General features: G+C 42.0%; 1 protein-coding gene across 1 annotated transcript; it reads left to right on the forward strand.

Moving 5' to 3' along the window:
* The first annotated feature begins 298 nt into the window (after positions 1 to 298).
* Positions 299 to 22,183, forward strand: LOC142657617 (biotin-dependent 3-methylcrotonyl-coenzyme A carboxylase beta1 subunit-like). Its single transcript, XM_075832815.1, has 12 exons — positions 299 to 635; positions 3,638 to 3,834; positions 5,053 to 5,231; positions 6,221 to 6,301; positions 7,575 to 7,753; positions 8,170 to 8,362; positions 10,032 to 10,123; positions 15,703 to 15,859; positions 15,949 to 16,071; positions 19,361 to 19,503; positions 21,530 to 21,611; positions 22,000 to 22,183. The coding sequence occupies exons 1-12, from the start codon at positions 334 to 336 to the stop codon at positions 22,081 to 22,083; spliced, it is 1,812 nt and encodes a 603-aa protein (XP_075688930.1). The 5' UTR covers positions 299 to 333; the 3' UTR covers positions 22,084 to 22,183.
* The last annotated feature ends 1,285 nt before the right edge of the window (positions 22,184 to 23,468 follow it).

The following is a 23,468-nucleotide window of genomic DNA, read 5'->3' on the forward strand; positions in this document are numbered from 1 at the left end:
GGACTCTGACTCTCAGACTCTGCCTGATAAAATGATGTCCGATAACCCGTTTTTAAGTAAACTCAATATAACAATATTATTATTTTTTTAATGGCGCAGTTGCCTATAGCAACCAATCATGACGTTGCTTTCATCTCCCAACCAGCCTAAGAAAAATATAACCTGTAATCTGATTGGTTGCGCTTCACTTTACCTTCGTACTAGTTTTTCTATATCTTTCCCAGTATTCTCTGCTCAGTGCACCCTCTAGTGGCGATAACGAGAACTACAACATCAAACCTATTCCAGCCTGTGGTGTCGAATCTGCGGACGGGAAAGTGAAGCTGGCGGCGAATGTGCTGCAATGGGCCGGGAACTGAGTGTTTGCCCTTCACTCTCGGACTTTGGTCAGTTCTGCAGCCATTGATTGGCACTTTGTCCATGGCAGCGCTGGGGTTACATAGACTGGGGTCACATGTGCTCGGACGGTGCCAGCCTGCCCTCTGCAGCTCACAGTGCTCTCTGCTCAGTACCCAGGCTGCAGCAGGGCATAGGAGGGGGGCACAGGCCTTCCCTGTCATACCAGGAGACATCCTGCCCATCCACAGACATGTATATGAAGCCAACACCAGGAACAGTGACCGCTGCAGGCACAGGTGAGTCCATCATGTGCAGCTGGCAAAAAAGTTCATCAACTTTTTTAACTTTTATGAAACTTTTTATAATATAATCAGGATAATTGACTTTTTTTAAATCTCTCCTTAAATGCAATATTTGAAGAGCCTCCTACCCCCTTGTAATCTGCTTTGACCGCTTTTAGGCCTCATTCACACACTGCATCCAAAGACACTTCGTTTTTAGTGACGTTTTTCATTTAGGGCCAGTTCACACGTTGCGTAAATACTGAGGATTTTCCGCAACAGAAAATCTGCAGCAAATACAGTATCAGCAAAGTGGATGAGATAAAACAAATCTCCTTCGCACGCCGCGTAAATGATGAGCGGAAAAAACGCTCAGAATTTGACCTGCACTGCAGAATCTTATTCCGCAGCATGTCCGTTGTATTTGCGTAATCGCTGCTTATTTTTTTGCGGGTTTTCCACATTGGATTCAATGGAGAGGTAAATTCCGCAACAAATAGCAGTTGCGGCGGGTTCGCAGCGATCCCACCGCAAAAAAACAGAACTCCGAAAACCAAAAATATATTATACTTAGGTCTCATGCACACGACCGTATTGTTTTTCTGGTCCGCAAATTCTCAGACCGTGGTCCGTATTTTGCGGATGAAATGTCATACGCAGATCATATAAAAAAAGTGCAAAGACAACTTCCTGTCGTCGCTTGGCAATACTTCCGCAAAATTCCGAATGTCACACGGAGGTGTTTCCACAGGGCCATTGACTTCTATGGGCAAGTGCGTAGCGAATTTGCGGGCCGTAATAAGAAATGTCCTGAGTTTCTGCGGCTCATATTTGCGCTCCTTGAAGGAACCGTGAAAACCACGGTCGTGTGCACGGGGCTATAGCAATGAACGGGTCCGCAATTCACCCGCAGATTTGTGGGTGAATTGCGGACGCAAAAACACGTTTGTGAGCACGAGGCCTTACAGTTTTCATAGGGGTAAGCACTTTCTGGAATCCGAGATGCATCACTGTAAAACTAGGCAGGTTTGCCATTCAGGAGTCGGGAAAGCTGGGTGACTACAGTTCCTGACATGACAGTAATTGCATTTTCCTCCCAGGAGTTTTCCTGTAACGTCTTCCGTTCTTCCAGTAAGATCTCGAGTGATGAAATTATAATCTCTGATCGTTTTATAGGGCGGCAGGTTTATTGGGAGGGAGCGTCATAGCGGCCAATAATGTGCGAATCTCCGAGACGTTCTAGGAAAACACCTGAAGGGAAAAGTGCAATTCACTACCTGTCCGGAAATAATTACGACGTGTAGTCATCCACCTTTCTCAGACTCCTGAATGGCAAACCTACCTAGCTAGGCAGCGATCTTCCCCTTGATTCTAGGAATATGAGTGTTTACCTCTGTGAGAGCTGTACAGGAGGACACGTGGTCGCCACCCAGCTTTCCCATGACCAGATATATGTAAACTTAATACATCAGCAGCAAAATTCTCTCTCCTGTCCTCATAGTTTGCTACAATGTATCAGTGCAGGTAAAAATGTATCAATCTGGAGTCCAGACTGTTTAGCTCACAGAGGATAGTCTAGACGGGATAACATTGTAGCAAACAATCAGCTGTGGGAAGTATTAGGTCAGGATGGTTTTTCATCCTCGGGATTTAACGGGGTAATCTGGTATTTTAAGATTGATGGCTTAATATTAGATCGGTGGGGATCCGTCTCGTGGCACCCCCCGCTATTCAGCGGTTTTAAGGGGCTGCGGCGCTCGCAAGTTATTGCACCACGGTCCTATTTACTTGAATGGGACAACGCTGCAAAACCTTGCATGGCTGCTACGGCCCCCATAAACAGCCGAGAGTCGGACCCCCACGGATCTAATATTGATGGCCTAGACTGAGGATAAGCCGTCTATTTTGAGAAAATTTCCGGATAACCCTTTTAACCCTTTTAACCCTTTCAGGACCAGACTCATGTTAATTTTTATGCTTTTCTCTCCCCGGGTTCAAAAAGTCATAACGTTTTTTTTTTTTCGTTGACACCGCCCTATGGGGGCTTCATTTTTACGGGACAAGTTGTACTTTCTTAAGGCACTATTTCTTATTATGTGCGATGTACTGGGAAGCTGGAAAAAAATTCAGAATGGGGGGGGGGGGGGGGGAAGCAGCAGTTCCACCATTTTCTTATGGGTTTCTTTTTTTACGGTGTCCAATGTACGGTGAAAATGACACTATCTTTATTCTGCGGGTCGGTGCAATCACGGTGATACCAAATTTATATTGTTTTTGTTATGTTTTAGTACTTTTAAAAAAAATTAATTAAACATTTTGATAGAACCCAAATTTTTTTTACACCATATTGTGACCCCCAAACCTTTTATTCTATTTCTGTGTATGCCGTTTTTTTGTACGTGGAAATATGTTTTTATTAATACCATTTTGGGGAATGTCGAGCATTTCGATCACTTTTATAAAAAAATTTTGGGGATGGAAGTGGCAAAAAAAACTGCGACCTTTTTTCCCGCTACGACGTTCACCGTATTGGATAAATATCTTTATAGTTCGGGCATTTTCGGACGCGGGGATACCTAATGTGTTTATGTTTATTATTATTTTTATATGTGATCTCTTGGAAAGGGGGGTGATTTGAATTTTTATGTTTTAAAAAAAACTTTTTTCTTACATTTTTATTTTGACATCGGACACCGGCATCTGAGGGGTTAAATACTTGCGTTCAGAAATTTTTCCGATCCCATGCATTGCCGCCGGGTCTCTGCTGTGCAACACAGCAGAGACCCGGCGGCTGTGGCGCCCACTCTGCTTCTGAGCGGGCGCCATATTTAAAGACCCTTTCCCGACATAGATCTGCAGTGTGAAAGGGTTAAACAAGGGGTTTTCATTCACTGACAGCAAGCAGAGCTCGTGAACACTTTTTGAGGAATCTAAATGCAAATTATATTAGAAAGTTTTCCATTATACAATGAATAAGATGGATCATTTCTTTAGAAGTTGTGGTGGATTTTCTCCAGGTTCATGGAATTATTGGAAAAGGTTAAATTGGGAGGAGGAGAGAACGCGACTCTACGGCATACGCAGAGGAACAAAAAGCTGCTGGTGCGGGAGAGGCTGACGAGGCTCCTGGATGATGAGACCTTCCTAGAACTATCTCCATTCGCAGGCCTTGGTCTACCGTACGGTGACGTACCCTCTGCCGGGTGCCTTACTGGTGAGACCCTAATGTTAGACGCATTATATATAGGGTAAGAATATGGGACCCCTGTAAGGTAAACACAAATTATGTCCAATATGGTCGCCGTTCCAGCTTTCTCGGACTACACCGACCACTCTCCTGTATTGCTGTTATTTAGGATTCTGTCCTTGCATAGGGAATACACACTTACCAGCATTGGAATCTCCAAAATTGGGACGTTTAAAGCCCTGCCCCCAAAATGACGAGAACACCCACTTTTTTTGCAAATTTGCCTAAACTCCTCCTTTTCGTGGTCTGGTTTACTGGGTGGTCTCGTCCAAAATCGTTATTGTTGGCAAGTATTGGAATAGAGAGGTGATGCACAGGATCGGTGATAAGTTTTTGATCGCTGGGGGTCCCGAGTCCGCTGCTTGAATGGCGCGGCGGTCACGTATGCGTGCTGCCGCTCCATTCATTCTCTATCCGACTGATGGAGAAAGCGGAGTACAGCGCTCGGCTCTCTCCCTCAATCCTATGGAGGATGAATAGAGCAGCAGCACGGATACGTGACCGCCGCGCCATTCAAGCAGCGGACTCGGGACCCCCAGTGATCAAACACTTCTCACCGATCTTGTGATTAGATGATGTTGACATGGTGGGACAACCTATAAATCTGGAGGACCTAACGCAGTGATTTTAATGCGCAGTATGGGTCAGTTCACACGCAGTATTTTGGTGCTGATTTTGACTCCGAAACTGCGTCCGAATCTGCGACCAAGCAACGTCCAAAATCGTCACTGATTGATTTCAATAGGATTCAGAGGAGTTTTTCCCAGGCGGCTTTTGGCTCCTCGCGGGAAAAAAAAATTGCGTTTTCCGCTTCTGACATCCCATTGAAATCAATGAAAGGCAGAAAAACCTGCGACGCTCGTTTCTGAGCGTTTTTTTGCCCGTGGTCCTTGCATTCGCTACAATGGCCGCACGTGGAAAAATAAGTGCAGGCAGTTTAAAATCTGCCTGAAAATTTCTGAAGGAATTCTAAGGCGGATTATTTTTCTGAACCGGGCCTAAAAATGTATTCCTGCTGCATTGAATGAGAACTTGCTGACCATTTTCCCAGCTGATTGCAGCGGGACCCCCATGATCTGCTGATCACTGGCGGGACGTGTGGTCGGGTTATCCAAACCAAAGTTGTATGGCCACCGCATATCATGTGTCTTCATTATGGATGTTCTCCGTTTCTCTGTCTTGTAGGCATTGGGAAGATCAGTGGTATTTGGTGCTTGCTCATCGCTAATGACGCCACGGTGAAAGGGGGAACCGCTTACCCCATAACCGTGAAGAAGCAGCTGCGAGCTCAGGAGATCGCCATACAGAACCGGCTGCCCACCGTGTACTTGGTGGACAGCGGAGGCGCCTTCCTGCCTCTTCAGGTATCACGTCCAGTCCTATCATTCACCCGCAAGATGAAGCGGGCCCAGCAGATGAGCGCCATGAAAAACAAAACATACAGGGTAATCCCGTAATCCAGCTCCTCCACTAGTGAACGCTGCGTCCTAATCCGGAGCAGATTCAGCGGAGGTAACGCCCCCTTATAGACCTAAAGGGGTGTCTACGTATTCTAAAAAGTTATGCAAATTTCTAAAATAGGTACGTTGTTTCAATTCCTCATCATTGTTAATATTTCTGCTTGCTGTCAGGGAATGAAAAATCCAAAGGCCGTCCTGCTCATACAACTAAAAGTTTGCTACAATTGTATCCAGTCTAGACTATTTTCTCGCAACAAAACAATGTGGTCTCCAGGCTGATACTTTCTACCCTCACTGTTAGGCAGAGTTCACATGGAGTATTTTGCAGGCAGTAAAAAATATGGCTGCACTTTCTTGCTGCAATTTTCACTGCGTTTTTCACCCATGGCCATTGAGCACCATGGGCAAAAAATGCAGCGAAAAAACGCTTTTTCTGCCTCCCATTTCAATGGGAGGTCAGAGGCGGAGCTGCAGCAAGAAAGGACATGCCGCTTTTTTTTCTCCTGCGAGCAGCTAGAAACCGCTCGGGAAAGAAAACTCATCCGCCTCCGATTAAAATCAATGGGAGGCGGTTTAGGCCATTTTTTTGGGCACTGATTCCTACACGGTTTCAGCCTCTGAGCCTAAACAAAAAAATGTACTCACAGCAAGCAGAGATCTTGAAAATGGTGAGCAATTGAAACCGCTAACATCGACCACAAAGGGAGGTTCTCAGCACTGGAGATGTGACCTACTGGTCATTGGAGCAGGGATTTGACTGAATTTCCTGTCCGTTTTACCAGCCTGAAATGGCTGATAACAGGGAACAATAGACTACGTTCAAATGTGCAGAAAAAGTAGACACTGGATTTGGTGTCTGTTACCATATTGTTGTTTTTTTTTTTTGTCCGCAGGCTCAGCTGTTTCCTGACAAGGAGCATGGCGGGAGGACGTTTTATAATGAAGCCATAATGTCCGCTATGAAAATACCTCAGGTGCGAGCAGCCTACGGGATGATGGGTAACCGATACGCAGGTCCTTTATTCTGCCCTCAAAACGGCAGCAATAACTTTGTGGTTTTGCGAAACCGTTGCATTTTTTTTGCAATTTAAAAAAAAAATTGTGGCAAAAAACTGCCACAAAACGGCACGTGTGAACACAGCCATAAGGCTTCTACGACTTTTCCTATCATGGAGTGAAGATCAGGGCTAAGCAAATCCAATTTTCCAGATCGGTAAAAACCACATGTGCATTGAAGCCAACAGCTAGACCGTGAGAAGAGAACACCAGCAATGGCACCTTTACTGAGACAAAGTGGGACTCTATAAAACGCAGTGTGAAAGGAGCCTTTAGTCTATGTATACGTGAAACGGCGGCTGTGACGGATCCGCCTCCATAGACTATAGCGGTACCTGTTTAATGTATACAGCGTGAACTTTTCTGACCCTTTTCATGACGTATCCGTTACACAGGAACCATTAGGCCGTGTTCACACGGGGCGAATACACTACGTAAAAGCGCACAGCGTATCTGCCCTGGTCCCTGCAGGGAATTCTGGGTATGTGTAATACTGCGATTTTTATTTTTATTTATTTTTTTGCGGCGGAATTGATGCTTTTCTGCCGCAAAAATCACAACATCTAATATTTGTTGCGGGTTTTGCTCACAACCGAAAAGCAGCGATTCCGAAAACATAATTGACAAGCTGCGGATTGTAAAAAATGCACTGCAGGTCAATTTATGACCGTTTGGGTATAATGGCTTCCACTTAAAGGGTAACTAAACGTTTGACAAACTTCTGACATGTCATAGTGACATGTCAGAAGTTTTGATTGGTGGAGGTCCGAGCACTGAGACCCACACCGATCGCTAAAACGAAGCGTTCGTGTGAGCGCTCGGCCGCTTCGTGTCTGTTCAGCTTTTTCCGGAAAGCCGTTGTAGCGGAGTACGGGCTCATAGACTTTCTATAGAGCCCGTACTCCGATACATTGATTTCCTGGAAAAAGCCGAACAGACACGAAGCGGCCGAGCGCTCACACGAGACCTTAGTTTGAGCGATCGGTGGGGGTCTCAGTGCCACCAATCAAAACTTCTGACGGGTCAGAAGTTTGTCAAACGTTTAGTTACCCTTTAACGAATCCGTCATGAAAAGCTTTTGAAAAGCCCGCGACGTATCCGTGTAATGAGTGCCTATGACGTATGCCATACAGTAGACTACGTCACCTATAGGCTCCGATGTTATAAATCCCTATGTGTGATGTGCTGCAGGTGGCCGTGGTGTGTGGCTCGTGTACAGCCGGGGGCGCTTACATCCCAACAATGGCAGAAGAGACCATCATGGTGGACCGGATTGGAACTATATTTTTAGCTGGACCCCCGCTAGTTAAAGCTGCCACGGGCGAGGACGTCACTGCAGAAGACCTGGGCGGAGCCAAAATGCACTCCAGGTAATAGTCAGCATGGAGGGATCCGCCTAATATTTCTGCCGCATGGCTCCGTCATTGAAATGGAGATTTTCCCTCCCCCATTCCTTGAGGCGCTTATTAGCCGCTAGAATAACGGTGATACAGCTGTGTCAATGTGTGTCTATGAGTATATAGCTGTATATCTCATCCAGGCAGAAGAACGATCAGATGATCATCCGTATTTTGACCGCTGCTTCAACAAGGCTGCAAATGTTCGGAGGCGACTTCTTCCATCACTGGAAATCGTCGTCGTCGTTCTATTGCGGATGTAGCCGTGAGTTCGGCTGCTATATAACGCTATGAACAGTAGGGGGCGACGTTGTGTCTTTATGAAGTAATTGTAGCGACGGCTGTTCCGCTATCGCATCCTGAGCGTTGTGTCTCCCGTCTCTCCCCAGAGTCAGCGGATGTGTCGACCATTTTGCATCCACCGAGTCTGATGCGTACAGCTGCGCCCGAATGATTATTTCCACCCTAAATTTCGACCCTCCGTCCGAGGACGGCGCACAGTTCGAGGATCCTGCCTATGACACTGAGGAGCTGGCGGGACTGGCGCCTCGGGATTACAGTCACACTTTGGATGCTAAACTGGTAAGTGATGTAAAGCCTGAGGTGAATCTGTAATAGGTTTATAATTAGGGTATGTTCACACAGGGCGGATACGCTGCGTAAAACTATGGTGCGGTTTTCGGCCTGAAAAAAAAAAAAGTCATACTTGCGTATCCGTGGCAACGTGTCCCTCTGACGTCCCGCAGCCCAGGAGACTGCAGCAGCCTGTGATTGGCTGCAGCAGTCACATGGGATGAAATGACATCACAGGAGGCCGGCCTGGAGGAAGAAACACAGAGTTCTGGGTAACTATAAGATTTTTATTTTTCTGAGTTTTTTGTGGCGGAATCGCTGCGATTCTGCCACAAAAAACGCAACAGCTGCTATTTGTTGCGGGTTTTACCTCCACATTGATTTCACTGGGGAAAACCCGCAACAAATAAGCAGCGTTTACGCAAACACAATTGACGTTCTGCGGAGTAAAAAACCGCACCGCAGGTCCATTTATGAGCAGTTTTTCCGCTCCGCATTTACGCAGCGCGTGGAGGAGACTTGTTCTGTCTCATCCACTTTGCTGCTACTTTATTCTGCTGCCGATTTTCCGTAACGAAATCCGTTGCAGTAAATCCGCAAAATTTACGCAACGTGAACTGACCCTGAAAGGGGATTTCCTTCGCATATGTCGTCCGTATCCGACCGGTGGGGTTCCGGCACAGGAACAGCGCTGTACATTCGGAAGTGGCTGTGCCTGGTACTGCAGCTCTCTCCAGCTCTGTCCCATTCAAGTGAATGTATAGAGCTGTGTCTGGTAAATAACGTGGAGAAGGCAGCGGCAAAGTCCTAGAAAACCGCTTTAACAGAAAGGTGCGCCGTTTACGGGGTAAATATTAATAACATATATACGTTGCTGTTTTTTAATTATGTACTTGTTTTGAGTCATGTCACCGCCTCCATTCACATCCGGAGCTGCGTTTAAAGTCTTGCTGACTTCCTGTTGGCTCTCAGGCCACTGAAACTCCTATATTATTGCTGCCTGTTGCTGGTTTAACGGTGGAATTTAAAAATAATTGCTGTGATGCATTGTGGGAGATGACATGTTTACACCAGGAGCTGTACAGTAGTATAAAAAAAGAAACTACATCTCCCAGAGTGCATTGTACTATAGTGCAGCGGTCTGAGGTTCAAGGGATTGGGATGTCAGCACTGTGTTGACTAATTTTTAAGTAGCAACCTGCAATATGAATGCAGCTTTGGGTGTGAGCGGAGTATCATCTAATTTGTACCAGATGAATAATGAAAAATACTTGAAAAGTTATATCCAGATCTAGTAAAAGCATTACAATCATGCAAACATGGCCAACCTCAGACGTGAAAAACTACCGTTTTTCACGTCTGAGGTGCACCCGTGCGGGACGCGTTATCACGCATCCCCCATAGACCAGCATTTATGGAGGGATGCGTGAAGTCCAAAAAAAAATAGGACATGTCCTATTTATCACGGACCCTTCACACGCTCCGTTGAAACAGCGGTTGTGTGAACGGCCCCATTGAAATACAGGAGTCCGTATGACGGCGGTTGTTCTAATGGCCGTCACATAGACTACATATATACGCTCGTCTGAATGAGTCCTTCGTCTCCAGCGTGATTGAGGAAAGTGTAGATTTACTAGTGACCTTTGACGTGGTTATACAGTACATTGGTTCTCTGCAGATACTCAGCCGACTGGTAGATGGCAGCAAACTCCTGGAATTCAAAGCCGACTATGGAACTACTCTAATAACCGGGTTTGCTTCAGTTGAAGGGTACGTGTAATCCCCAATATTCTGTAAATCCAGCGTCTGACTCCACTTACCAGAGAGATAATAAATTACAGAGCAATTCCTGTCACACATTTAAAATGTTCCTACCCGTTTAGGACACATATATATATGTATCCGTATTATAGTAGTTATATTCTTGTATATAGGGAGCAGTATTATAGTAGTTATATTCTTGTACATAGGGGCAGTATTATAGTAGTTATATTCTTGTATATAGGGAGCAGTATTATAGTAGTTATATTCTTGTATATAGGGGGCAGTATTATAGTAGTTATATTCTTGTATATAGGGGGCAGTATTATAGTAGTTATATTCTTGTATATAGGGCCAGTATTATAGTAGTTATATTCTTGTATATAGGGAGCAGTATTATAGTAGTTATATTCTTGTATATAGGGGGCAGTATTATAGTAGTTATATTCTTGTATATAGGGGGCAGTATTATAGTAGTTATATTCTTGTATATAGGGCCAGTATTATAGTAGTTATATTCTTGTATATAGGGGCAGTATTATAGTAGTTATATTCTTGTATATAGGGGGCAGTATTATAGTAGTTATATTCTTGTACATAGGGGGCAGTATTATAGTAGTTATATTCTTGTACATAGGGGCAGTATTATAGTAGTTATATTCTTGTATATAGGGAGCAGTATTATAGTAGTTATATTCTTGTACATAGGAGGCAGTATTATAGTAGTTATATTCTTGTACATAGGAGGCAGTATTATAGTAGTTATATTCTTGTATATAGGGAGCAGTATTATAGTAGTTATATTCTTGTATATAGGGAGCAGTATTATAGTAGTTATATTCTTGTATATAGGGAGCAGTATTATAGTAGTTATATTCTTGTATATAGGGGGCAGTATTATAGTAGTTATATTCTTGTATATAGGAGCAGTATTATAGTAGTTATATTCTTGTATATAGGGAGCAGTATTATAGTAGTTATATTCTTGTATATAGGGAGCAGTATTATAGTAGTTATATTCTTGTACATAGGAGGCAGTATTATAGTAGTTATATTCTTGTACATAGGAGGCAGTATTATAGTAGTTATATTCTTGTACATAGGAGGCAGTATTATAGTAGTTATATTCTTGTACATAGGAGGCAGTATTATAGTAGTTATATTCTTGTATATAGGAGGCAGTATTATAGTAGTTATATTCTTGTATATAGGAGCAGTATTATAGTAGTTATATTCTTGTATATAGGAGCAGTATTATAGTAGTTATATTCTTGTATATAGGGGGCAGTATTATAGTAGTTATATTCTTGTATATAGGAGGCAGTATTATAGTAGTTATATTCTTGTATATAGGAGCAGTATTATAGTAGTTATATTCTTGTATATAGGAGCAGTATTATAGTAGTTATATTCTTGTATATAGGGGCAGTATTATAGCAGTTATATTCTTGTACATAGGGGGCAGTATTATAGTAATTATATTCTTCTATATAGGAGGCAGTATTATAGTAGTTATATTCTTGTATATAGGAGGCAGTATTATAGTAGTTATATTCTTGTATATAGGAGCAGTATTATAGTAGTTATATTCTTGTATATAGGAGCAGTATTATAGTAGTTATATTCTTGTATATAGGGGCAGTATTATAGTAGTTATATTCTTGTATATAGGGGGCAGTATTATAGTAGTTATATTCTTCTATATAGGAGGCAGTATTATAGTAGTTATATTCTTGTATATAGGGGGCAGTATTATAGTAGTTATATTCTTGTATATAGGGGCAGTCTTATAGTAGATATATTCTTGTATATAGGGGGCAGTATTATAGTAGTTATATTCTTGTATATAGGGGGCAGTATTATAGTAGTTATATTCTTGTATATAGGGGGCAGTATTATAGTAGTTATATTCTTGTATATAGAGGGCAGTATTATAGTAGATATATTCTTGTATATAGGGGCAGTATTATAGTAGTTATATTCTTGTATATAGGGGCAGTATTATAGTAGTTATATTCTTGTATATAGGGGCAGTATTATAGTAGTTATATTCTTGTATATAGGAGCAGTATTATAGTAGTTATATTCTTGTATATAGGGGCAGTATTATAGCAGTTATATTCTTGTATATCCGTATATAGGGGGCAGTATTATAGTAGTTATATTCTTGTATATAGGGGTAGTATTATAGTAGTTATATTCTTGTATATAGGGGCAGTATTATAGCAGTTATATTCTTGTATATAGGAGCAGTATTATAGTAGTTATATTCTTGTACATAGGGGGCAGTATTATAGTAGTTATATTCTTGTATATAGGGGCAGTCTTATAGTAGATATATTCTTGTATATAGGGGGCAGTATTATAGTAGTTATATTCTTGTATATAGGGGGCAGTATTATAGTAGTTATATTCTTGTATATAGGGGGCAGTATTATAGTGGTTATATTCTTGTATATAGGGGGCAGTATTATAGTAGTTATATTCTTGTATATAGGGGCAGTATTATAGCAGTTATATTCTTGTATATAGGGGGCAGTATTATAGTAGTTATATTCTTGTATATAGGAGCAGTATTATAGTAGTTATATTCTTGCATATAAGAGGCAGTATTATAGTAGTTATATTCTTGTGTATAGGGGCAGTATTATAGTAGTTATATTCTTGTATATAGGGAGCAGTATTATAGTAGTTATATTCTTGTATATGGGAGCAGTATTATAGTAGTTATATTCATGTATATAGGGAGCAGTATTATAGTAGTTATATTCTTGTATATAGGAGCAGTATTATAGTAGTTATATTCTTGTATATAGGAGGCAGTATTATAGTAGTTATATTCTTGTATATACGGGGCAGTATTATAGTAGTTATATTCTTGTATATAGGAGCAGTATTATAGTAGTTATATTCTTGTATATAGGGAGCAGTATTATAGTAGTTATATTCTTGTATATAGGAGCAGTATTATAGTAGTTATATTCTTGTATATAGGGAGCAGTATTATAGTAGTTATATTCTTGTATGTAGGAGGCAGTATTATAGTAGTTATATTCTTGTATATAGGGGCAGTATTATAGTAGTTATATTCTTGTATATAGGGGCAGTATTATAGTAGTTATATTCTTGTATATAGGGGCAGTATTATAGTAGTTATATTCTTGTATATAGGGGCAGTATTATAGTAGTTATATTCCTGTACGTAGGGGGCAGTATTATAGTAGTTATATTCTTGTATATAGGAGCAGTATTATAGTAGTTATATTCTTGTATATAGGGGGCAGTATTATAGTTGTTATATTCTTGTACATAGGGTGCAGTATTATAGTAGTTATATTCTTGTATATAGGAGCAGTATTATAGTAGTTATATTCTTGTATATAGGAGCAGTATTATAGTAGTTATTCTTGTATATAGGGGGCAGTATTATAGTAGTTATATTATTGTATATAGGAGCAGTATTATAGTACTTATATTCTTGTATATACGGGGCAGTATTATAGTAGTTATATTCTTGTATATAGGTGGTAGTATTATAGTAGTTATATTCTTGTATATAGGTGGCAGTATTATAGTAGTTATATTCTTGTATATAGGGGCAGTATTATAGTAGTTATATTGTTGTATATAGGGGCAGTATTATAGTAGTTATATTCTTGTATATAGGGGGCAGTATTATAGTAGTTATATTCTTGTATATAGGGGGCAGTATTATAGTAGTTATATTCTTGTATACAGGGGGCAGTATTATAGTAGTTATATTCTTGTATATAGGGGCAGTATTATAGTACTTATATTCTTGTATATACGGGGCAGTATTATAGTAGTTATATTCTTGTATATAGGGGGCAGTATTATAGTAGTTATATTCTTGTATATAGGGGGCAGTATTATAGTAGTTATATTCTTGTATACAGGGGGCAGTATTATAGTAGTTATATTCTTGTATATAGGGGCAGTATTATAGTACTTATATTCTTGTATATACGGGGCAGTATTATAGTAGTTATATTCTTGTATATAGGTGGCAGTATTATAGTAGTTATATTCTTGTATATAGGGAGCAGTATTATAGTAGTTATATTCTTGTATATAGGGGGCAGTATTATAGTAGTTATATTCTTGTATATAGGAGGCAGTATTATAGTAGTTATATTCTTGTATATAGGGGCAGTATTATAGTAGTTATATTCTTGTATATAGGGGTAGTATTATAGTAGTTATATTCTTGTATATAGGAGGCAGTATTATAGTAGTTATATTCTTGTATATAGGAGGCAGTATTATAGTAGTTATATTCTTGTATATAGGGGCAGTATTATAGTAGTTATATTCTTGTATATACGGGGCAGTATTATAGTAGTTATATTCTTGTATATAGGGAGCAGTATTATAGTAGTTATATTCTTGTATATAGGGGGCAGTATTATAGTAGTTATATTCTTGTATATAGGAGGCAGTATTATAGTAGTTATATTCTTGTATATAGGAGGCAGTATTATAGTAGTTATATTCTTGTATATAGGGGGCAGTATTATAGTAGTTATATTCTTGTATATAGGAGCAGTATTATAGTAGTTATATTCTTGTATATAGGGGGCAGTATTATAGTAGATATATTCTTGTATATAGGGGGTAGTATTATAGTGGTTATATTCTTGTATATAGGGGGTAGTATTATAGTGGTTATATTCTTGTATATAGGAGCAGTATTATAGTAGTTATATTCTTGTATATAGGGGGCAGTATTATAGTAGTTATATTCTTGTATATAGGAGGCAGTATTATAGTAGTTATATTCTTGTATATAGGAGCAGTATTATAGTAGTTATATTCTTGTATATAGGGGGCAGTATTATAGTGGTTATATTCTTGTATATAGGGGGTAGTATTATAGTGGTTATATTCTTGTATATAGGAGCAGTATTATAGTAGTTATATTCTTGTATATAGGGGGTAGTATTATAGTGGTTATATTCTTGTATATAGGGGGTAGTATTATAGTGGTTATATTCTTGTATATAGGAGCAGTATTATAGTAGTTATATTCTTGTATATAGGGGGCAGTATTATAGTAGTTATATTCTTGTATATAGGAGGCAGTATTATAGTAGTTATATTCTTGTATATACGGGGCAGTATTATAGTAGTTATATTCTTGTATATAGGGGGCAGTATTAGGATATATATATATTCAAAAGAAAGCATCATCATACAGCAGCTAACAGACTGGTGCTCACCTCAGGACCTAGACCTCTAGTGCTTTTGAAAATACAACTCTCAAAGTAATAGGCAGCAGGTCTTGAGAGAGTTGAGATGTGGACTGAAATGCCGCACTTTTATGGGTGAATATAGTATCCCTTGTTTACTGGAATCGCATGGAGTGCTGCCTGTTACTTTGAGAGTTGTGTGTGTATATATATATATATATATATATTTCTGCCTGTTCTAATCCATTCTGATCCTTCCCGCTTTCTATCAGGTGAGGTGTATACATATATACACGTTTGTTACTGTAATTGATCAGTTTGGTGTTATTTATGACTTTATTTTGTTCTCATCAGAAGAAGTTTTGTCTTTCCTTTCAGTAATTTAGTTGGAGTTGTGGCCAGTAATGGAGACCTGACCCATGACGCCTCTCTAAAGGGAAGCCATTTTGTACAGATCTGTAACCAGCGTGATCTCCCTCTGCTGTTTCTCCAGAACACATCATCTCAGGATCATCTTCCGTCAAGTGTGTCAAAGGTAAAGTCTTAGTTTGATATGTAGAAAAAAAAACACTCTCTTTTTGTAGAGAATTTCCCTATTTAAAACCAGAAGTCTTTGTTTTCCAGGCAGAACAGCTTACAAATAGATTAAAAGCTCAGGCGTCAATGATCGCTGCTGTAGCTTGTGCCACGGTGCCCAAAATTACGGTGGTGATTGGCGGCTGCCACGGAGGTGAAAGCTTTGCTATGGTATGTACAGAGATGGTATAGAAAATCCACACTGGGGCCACATAGGTGACGGTTTTTCCGATATTTTGGATTATTGGATAATCAAGTCGACAAGTGCCAAATTATTATTAGATTTATCTGAGTCATCAAATGCTGGATTCAAGTATTTCTACTCTCAATTTTTTTTATAAAAATATATATCTATATACTGGTCCTTCTCAATGAATTAGAATATCATCAAAAAGTTAATTTATTTCAGTAATTTTAATTCAAACAGTGTCTCTTATACATTCTATAGATTCATTACACACAGAGGGATCTATTTCCAGCAGTTTTTTCTTGTAATGTTGATGATTATGGGAACAGTTACTGAAAACCCATAATTTTGTATCTCCGACAATTAGAATATTAAATAAGCCCAATTTCAAAAATGATTTTTAATACTGAAATGTCGTCCTACTGAAAAGCATGTACAGTATCTGCCCTCGATACTTGGTCGGGGCTCCTTTTGCATGAATTACTGCATCAATGCGGCGCGGCATGGAGGTGATCAGCCTGTGGCACTGCTGAGGTGTTATCAATGCGGCGTGGCATGGAGGCGATCAGCCTGTGGCACTGCTGAGGGGTTATCAATGCGGCGTGGCATGGAGGCGATCAGCCTGTGGCACTGCTGAGGGGTTATCAATGCGGCACGGCATGGAGGTGATCAGCCTGTGGCACTGCTGAGGGGTTATCAATGCGGCGTGGCATGGAGGTGATCAGCCTGTGGCACTGCTGAGGTGTTATTAATGCGGTGTGGCATGGGGCGATCAGCCTGTGGCACTGCTGAGGGGTTATCAATGCGGCGTGGCATGGAGGTGATCAGCCTGTAGCACTGCTGAGGTGTTATCAATGCGGTGTGGCATGGGGCGATCAGCCTGTGGCACTGCTGAGGTGTTATCAATTCGGCGTGGAATGGAGACGATCAGCCTGTGGCACTGCTGAGGTGTTATCAATGCGGCGTGGCATGGGGGCGATCAGCCTGTGGCACTGCTGAGGTGTTATCAATGCGGCGTGGCATGGAGGTGATCAGCCTGTGACACTGCTGAGGTGTTATCAATGCGGCGTGGCATGGGGGCGATCAGCCTGTGGCACTGCTGAGGGGTTATCAATGCGGCGTGGCATGGAGGTGATCAGCCTGTGGCACTGCTGAGGTGTTATCAATGCGGCATGGCATGGAGGTGATCAGCCTGTGGCACTGCTGAGGTATTATCAATGCGGCGTGGCATGGAGGCGATCAGCCTGTGGCACTGCTGTGGTGTTATCAATGCGGCGTGGCATGGAGGCAATCAGCCTGTGGCACTGCTGAGGTGTTATCAATGCGACGTGGTATGGAGGCGATCAGCCTGTGGCACTGCTGAGGTGTTGTCAATGCGGCGTGGCATGGAGGCGATCAGCCTGTGGCACTGCTGAGGTGTTATCAATGCGGCGTGGCATGGAGGTGATCAGCCTGTGACACTGCTGAGGTGTTATCAATGCGGCGTGGCATGGAGGTGATCAGCCTGTGGCACTGCTGAGGTGGTATGGAAGCCCAGGTTGCTTTGATATCGGCCTTCAGCTCGTCTGCATTTTTGGGTCTGGGGTCTCATCTTCCTCTTGACAATACCCTATAGATTCTCTATGGGGTTTAGGTCGGCGAGTTTGCTGGCCAATCAGGCGCAGTGATACTGTGGTTATTACACCAGGTATTGGTAGTTTTGGCAGTGTGGGCAGGTGCCGAGTCCTGCTGGAAAATGAAATCAGCGTCTCCATAAAGCTTGTCAGCAGAGGGAAGCATGAAGTGCTGGGAAATGTCCTGGTAGACGCTGCGCTGACTCTGGACTTGATATAACACGGTGGACCAACACCAGCAGATGACACGGCCCCCCAAACCATCACTGACTGTGGAAACTTCACACTGGACCGCAAGACACTTGGGTTGACGCGTCTCCACTCTTCCTCCAGACTCCGGGACCGAGATTTCCCAATGAAAAGCAAAATTTACTTTCATCTGAAAACAGGACTGTGGACACTGAGCAGCAGTGTTGGTCCACTGTGTCATATCAAGTCCAGAGTCAGAGGCATCCACTACAGGCAGACCTGCCGGCCTTTCTTAGGCCCCTGGCTGCCATAGAAGCCACCGGCACCCTGCGATTGCAGGGTGCCGGTGGGGTGCAAGAGGGAGCGCCCTCCCTCCAATACCACTTGGATGCGGCGCTCGCAATTGAGCGCCACATCTAAGAGGTTCAACGGGTGAGATCGATGTTGATATCGATTCTGCCCGTTAGAGCAGGTGCCCGGCTGTCTTTAGACCGCCCGATACCCACTTTAGCCGGCACAGGACACCCGTGCCAGGCTTATGTCACAGCGCCGTGAAAAGGCGTATTGGCGGTCGTTAAGGGGTTAAAGAGATCAAGAACAAAAGTTGAAACCAACATCCCAAAAAAAATAACCCGATAATACTCCTCCTCTATGATCCTGTTCACTCTCCTGGCACAAAACCAAGGATAAAAATACATAGGGTAAGTCTTATATATGTCGCCATCATGATTCGAACGTTAATTATTGGTTTTGGGAAATGGACGGACACTGGGCAGTTTTGCGGCTGGAGATAATCCACCTGCTGATTTGGCTGCTTTGGAGACCAAGCAAGGCTAAACCACTCCGTTTTTTATACGCGCTTTTCTTCATTTCTAGGTTTAGTGTCCCTTTAAAATGACTTTACTAAGTAATTTAAAGGCTATGTTTAATAAACGTGTATCAGTGTGATTGGTGCAACCTTATAAATAGTTTTTATTAAAAATTATTTTAACTTTTTTAGATACAGCTGCTTTATATTCTCTATATAGAGCAGCTGTATCATTCGCTAAATCCTGTTCCCGTCAGGTCCGCGGGACTGCCGGGTTCAGTGTCAGCGGGTCTACCTGTTATCTATCACTTCTAAGTGATGAACTGTCAGAGACACGCTGAACCCGTCAGTCCCCTGGACCTGATGGGAACAAGATTTAGAGAACGATACAGCTGCTCTATATAGAGAATGCAAAGCAGCTGTATCTCAAAAACCAAATTTTTTTTTTTTAATAAAAACTATTTATAAAGTTGCACAAAACACACTGATAGACATTTATATAAAAAAATAAAAATGCCTTTCACAGGTGGACGTGGCTTTTAAGAACTTTTACTGTAACATTTTCTGCCAATAACCAGAGATTGCTGACAGTAAAGATTTCTCCACGCTGTACTTAGTAATTAGTTTGATAACTTTTCTTTTTACTCCGAAATTTTGGTTTAGTGCGGGAGGTCGTATGAACCAAATTTTTTGTTCCTTTGGCCAAATGCAAGAATTGGTCTTGTGGACGCCGCCAGGTTTTCGTGGAGCGGTCAGAAGTATGAGGGCTGGACAGACGAGACCGAATTCAGGACTCTGCTTAACCGGTATGAATATTGGGGTCCACGGGTTGAGAGAATTAATCATCAGAGCTGCTGACTGGCTGGGAGGGATCATGTGACATGAGATTTTTTTGGCGCTTTGGAGACCTATTTAGTGGATGCAATAACACTCACTAGTTTACCACTGTAACACGACCGTAGAATTTGTCTGTAATTACAGACCCATTCATTTCTATTGGCCACGGACACCTTCCTTTATATTTACAGGAAGGTGTCCGTGCCGTAGAAAGGCTCCGCAAAGATAGGACACACTTTATATGGGAACCCTGGCCCGCAAATGTGGGTGGCAGGCCGTGCCGGTAATCACGTACCGTGTGCATGGGGCCTAAGGCTGCTGTGCTGAAATACTTGAAGGCGCGATCACATGACCACTGGGGACCAATAGACTTGACCATTAACATTGTTGCCACGTCTATTCTATGCGCAGTTCTCATTAAACCTCCTGTATATTAAATCCGAGACCACAGAAGTGGCGACAGCCGGGCCCCCGACACATGCAATGGCGCAGCTTCAGCGATAAAACACCGGACTTTCTGATTGTCCATCTTTGCTACATCTGTTGCTTCCGGTCTTGCGAAATTCCACATTCAATTGCAATTCTTTGCTGGTTTATCAAATGCTGGAATTACACGGAATATTGCAGTAATAGATAAGACATGGGGCTTGTCCACACAGAACGGAATTGCAGACGGAAAATACGCAGCAGAATAAAGTAGCAGCAAAGTAGGTGTGAATGAATATTTGTCATCCACGCGCTGCGGAAGATTTCAGTCCAGAAATTCACCAGGGGGGCGTATTTTTCATTCCGCAGCACGTCCATTTCTGCTGCGGAAAGTGACTGAATTGCTGCGTTTTTCAGAGATCTCCCAACCATCTCCCAACATTGAGAAAAACGCAGCAAAATCTGCTCCGTTTTCTGCCGTAACAAATGCAGGAAATGGTGCCGTTTTTCTGCAGCGGAATTTCTGCTAGTTTAAAGAGAACCTTTCACCTCCCCATACATGTGCAGTGTGTAATGGGGAGGGCTGCACAAACCAAGGGGCACTTTAAAAACTGTTCCTATCCTCCTCCGTTATTTAGATATCGGTGCCGTTATATTTGGCGACTGATATTTAAATAACCCCCTTAAACAGTCAAGGGGGCGTGTAACATCGCTGTGACACTGTCCAATCAGCTAGGGACAGAGTCATGGCAAGAGCTGGAGAGGAGAGCGTGTGCGCGCACGCTCTCACTCACTCTTCAGCTCTCGGCAGACAAAACTGTGTGATCTCTTGTGAGAGATCACCGTCTTGTACTTGTCTGCCGAGAGCTGAAGAGTGAGAGCGTGCACGCCCACGCTCGGAGATAGGATAGGAAACACATGTAAAGTGCCGCAGGGTTTGTGCAGCGCTCCCCATTACACGCTGCGCTCCGCTGTACATGTATGGGCAGGTGAAAGGTTCTCTTTAAGCGGAAATGCTGCAGAAATTTTCTGCAGCAAATCCGTTGTGTGGACAAGCCCTTAAAGGGGTTCTCCGCTTTGGACTATATCTAATTGTTAGAAAAGTACCTTAACATTAAGCTGTTTACAAAAAGTCCTCCTGCTGGGACCCCCACTGATCAGCTGTAAACTGTGGGAAGACCTGACAGAAAGTGTTCATTTTCCCTGCAGCGCCACCACAGGGGAAATGAGGTATTACATAGTGTCCATTCATATCAATGTGTTGTCTGTGTAATACAGGACAGGACCTCCAGAGAAACACTCTCTATATATCCGCTCTCCACTCTGACCAAGAGATGAGGATCCAGGACAGAGGACCCCCTGCTATTAACTCACAATTCCCAAATATGGTGTACAGAAAGATTCCCTAAACTGGACAACCCCTTCAAATGCATGGTCACATAAAGACCACCCCTGTCTATAGGTCCTATTAGGGCCTATGGGGGGTCCCTTGTTTGAGACTCCCCACTATGAGCCCGTAATAATTCATGTGTAGCAGAAGAAGCAGATTCATTATTGTTTGTTTCTTAGACTGAAGGAGGAAAGTTCAGCGTTTTATTCTTCAGCCAGACTGTGGGATGATGGAGTGATTTTACCTCAGGACACCAGACCAGTGAGTATTTGCACTAAAAACATAATAATAATTGAAAAAAATACCAATATGATGCGAACTATGGCTTATCTGTGTGATCCCAGCCTCGTGGTCATGTAAGGGCCTGAATATGCCGCTTATCCATAGATCTATACCGTGGCTTGAATACTGGCACTTGTGTCTGTATAAACATTGATGTAGATATCTCTGACAAGACAAAATTCAGACCAGGAAATGTTGCCATCATAATCTCAGTAGTGCAGCCTCAGGCTTTGGGCCTGTGTTTTTAATAGATCATATCTCGGCCTAGAAATAAGATATTAAAGAACAGTTTTCACATTTTAAATGTCCACATAAAGTTCTTTTTGTTAATGAAATTAAATTTATTTATTTTTTGTTATTTTTGTAGGTTCTCGGCAAATGCTTGAAAATCATCAGTCAACAAAAATATGAAAGAGCCACTTTCCAAAGATCTCCGCTGCTGAGGATGTGACGCGCGCATTATAGGATGTTCCTAAACGTGTAAATAGTATATAAAATCTTTGTAAATTCCACTGTGTCTTTTATAGTATAATAAATTAAAATGGGACTTACTCGGGTATAAATTCTGTGTGATTCTTCTAAAATATATAGAATCTCTTATTGGCAATTATTTTGCCTGGATTCTCTTTAGTTGCTCCTTCTATATACAGCAGGTAAGAGACCCCCACCCCCACCCCATCAGCTCTTTGCAGCTCCTGAAGTGCATAGATCATCGCTATGACGACTCCGTCTTTTCTGCATTGACTATTGGAGTCTGACGTAGTTTAAAATCCACCTCCAATTTCATCAGAGGCTCCGGCTGCTGCTCTGTACCTTCACAGTGCTTTACACTGCAGCTCTGCTCGTTCACATTCACATCTGTGAATAACAAAAAAGCCACAACAAGCTGCCCAGGAACTTGGTACACGGACAGCTGATCTGTTACAACAAGCTAATTTTTTTTCAATTTATCTCTATACAATCTGCAGGTGAGTCACAAGATGTATGATGCCATGTTATATAGACCTATATATTAAATTGAATAATGAAATTTTAAATTAAAACCCGCAGACTAAACCGCACAAAATCACCACCAAGCCGCAGCTGCGTGATTGTACCAGTGTTTCAGTGCAGTTCTGCAGCAGTAGCAGATTTTTGTTCTTTGCATGTTCATATACCACTAGAGGGCAGCGCAGGTTGTCATATGGAGAATGAGCTAAAAAGAAAAGTGCAAATCACAATATAACAGTCAAGTGGGTCACACATTAGATTTCTGGCAGTCTAGAGGGGAGCTGAACATAGCTGTTAATTAATGGGGGCATAGAGGCTGGTAGTAAAGCCGTCTTAAAGTTCCCAATCCTTCCCCAGGCAGCTGTAGATCTGTATTAGATGTGATACAGCCGGAAGTGTGGTGTAACCTGCAGATTTTGGGTCCCTTTCCTTCCCTCCCCTCTGCTTTTTTCTGTAAATGCACATTTCTGAGAGGACGGGCTCTTGGATGGATGTCAGAGGTGTGCAGTCTTCTCCGAGCCAATTAGATGTCTCCCTTGCTGCTCCCCCTCCCCTCTCACAGCATGCAGTTTTATACACATAATGAGGGAGAGATTTTGCAGCTGCATCCCCCTCCCCCCTCCTATTTATCATTTTATGCTACATGGATTTTTTTTTGGGGGGACGGAGGTGGTTTCTGGACTTTTATGGTAGGAACACACACAGCGTAAACACTGCAGATTTTCCGCAACGGATTAATTGCGGAAAATCTGCAGCGTATTACAGTAGCAGCAGAGTATGTTCCAACAAAGCTCGTCCCCACACTGCGGTAAATTTCCACCGAAAAAAACGCACAAATTGACGTTT

The sequence above is a fragment of the Rhinoderma darwinii genome, chromosome 7, assembly GCF_050947455.1.
Source record: "Rhinoderma darwinii isolate aRhiDar2 chromosome 7, aRhiDar2.hap1, whole genome shotgun sequence".
In the NCBI taxonomy this organism is placed as follows: Eukaryota; Metazoa; Chordata; class Amphibia; order Anura; family Rhinodermatidae; genus Rhinoderma; species Rhinoderma darwinii.

Coding starts and splice junctions, on each gene's coding strand:
- LOC142657617 (XM_075832815.1), top strand. CDS start 334: ATGTGCTGCAATGGGCCGGGAACTGAGTGTTTGCCCTTCACTCTCGGA. Junction 6,302..7,574: donor CCGCTATGAAAATACCTCAG/GTGCGAGCAGCC, acceptor GATGTGCTGCAG/GTGGCCGTGGTGTGTGGCTC. Junction 21,612..21,999: donor TACCTCAGGACACCAGACCA/GTGAGTATTTGC, acceptor TTATTTTTGTAG/GTTCTCGGCAAATGCTTGAA.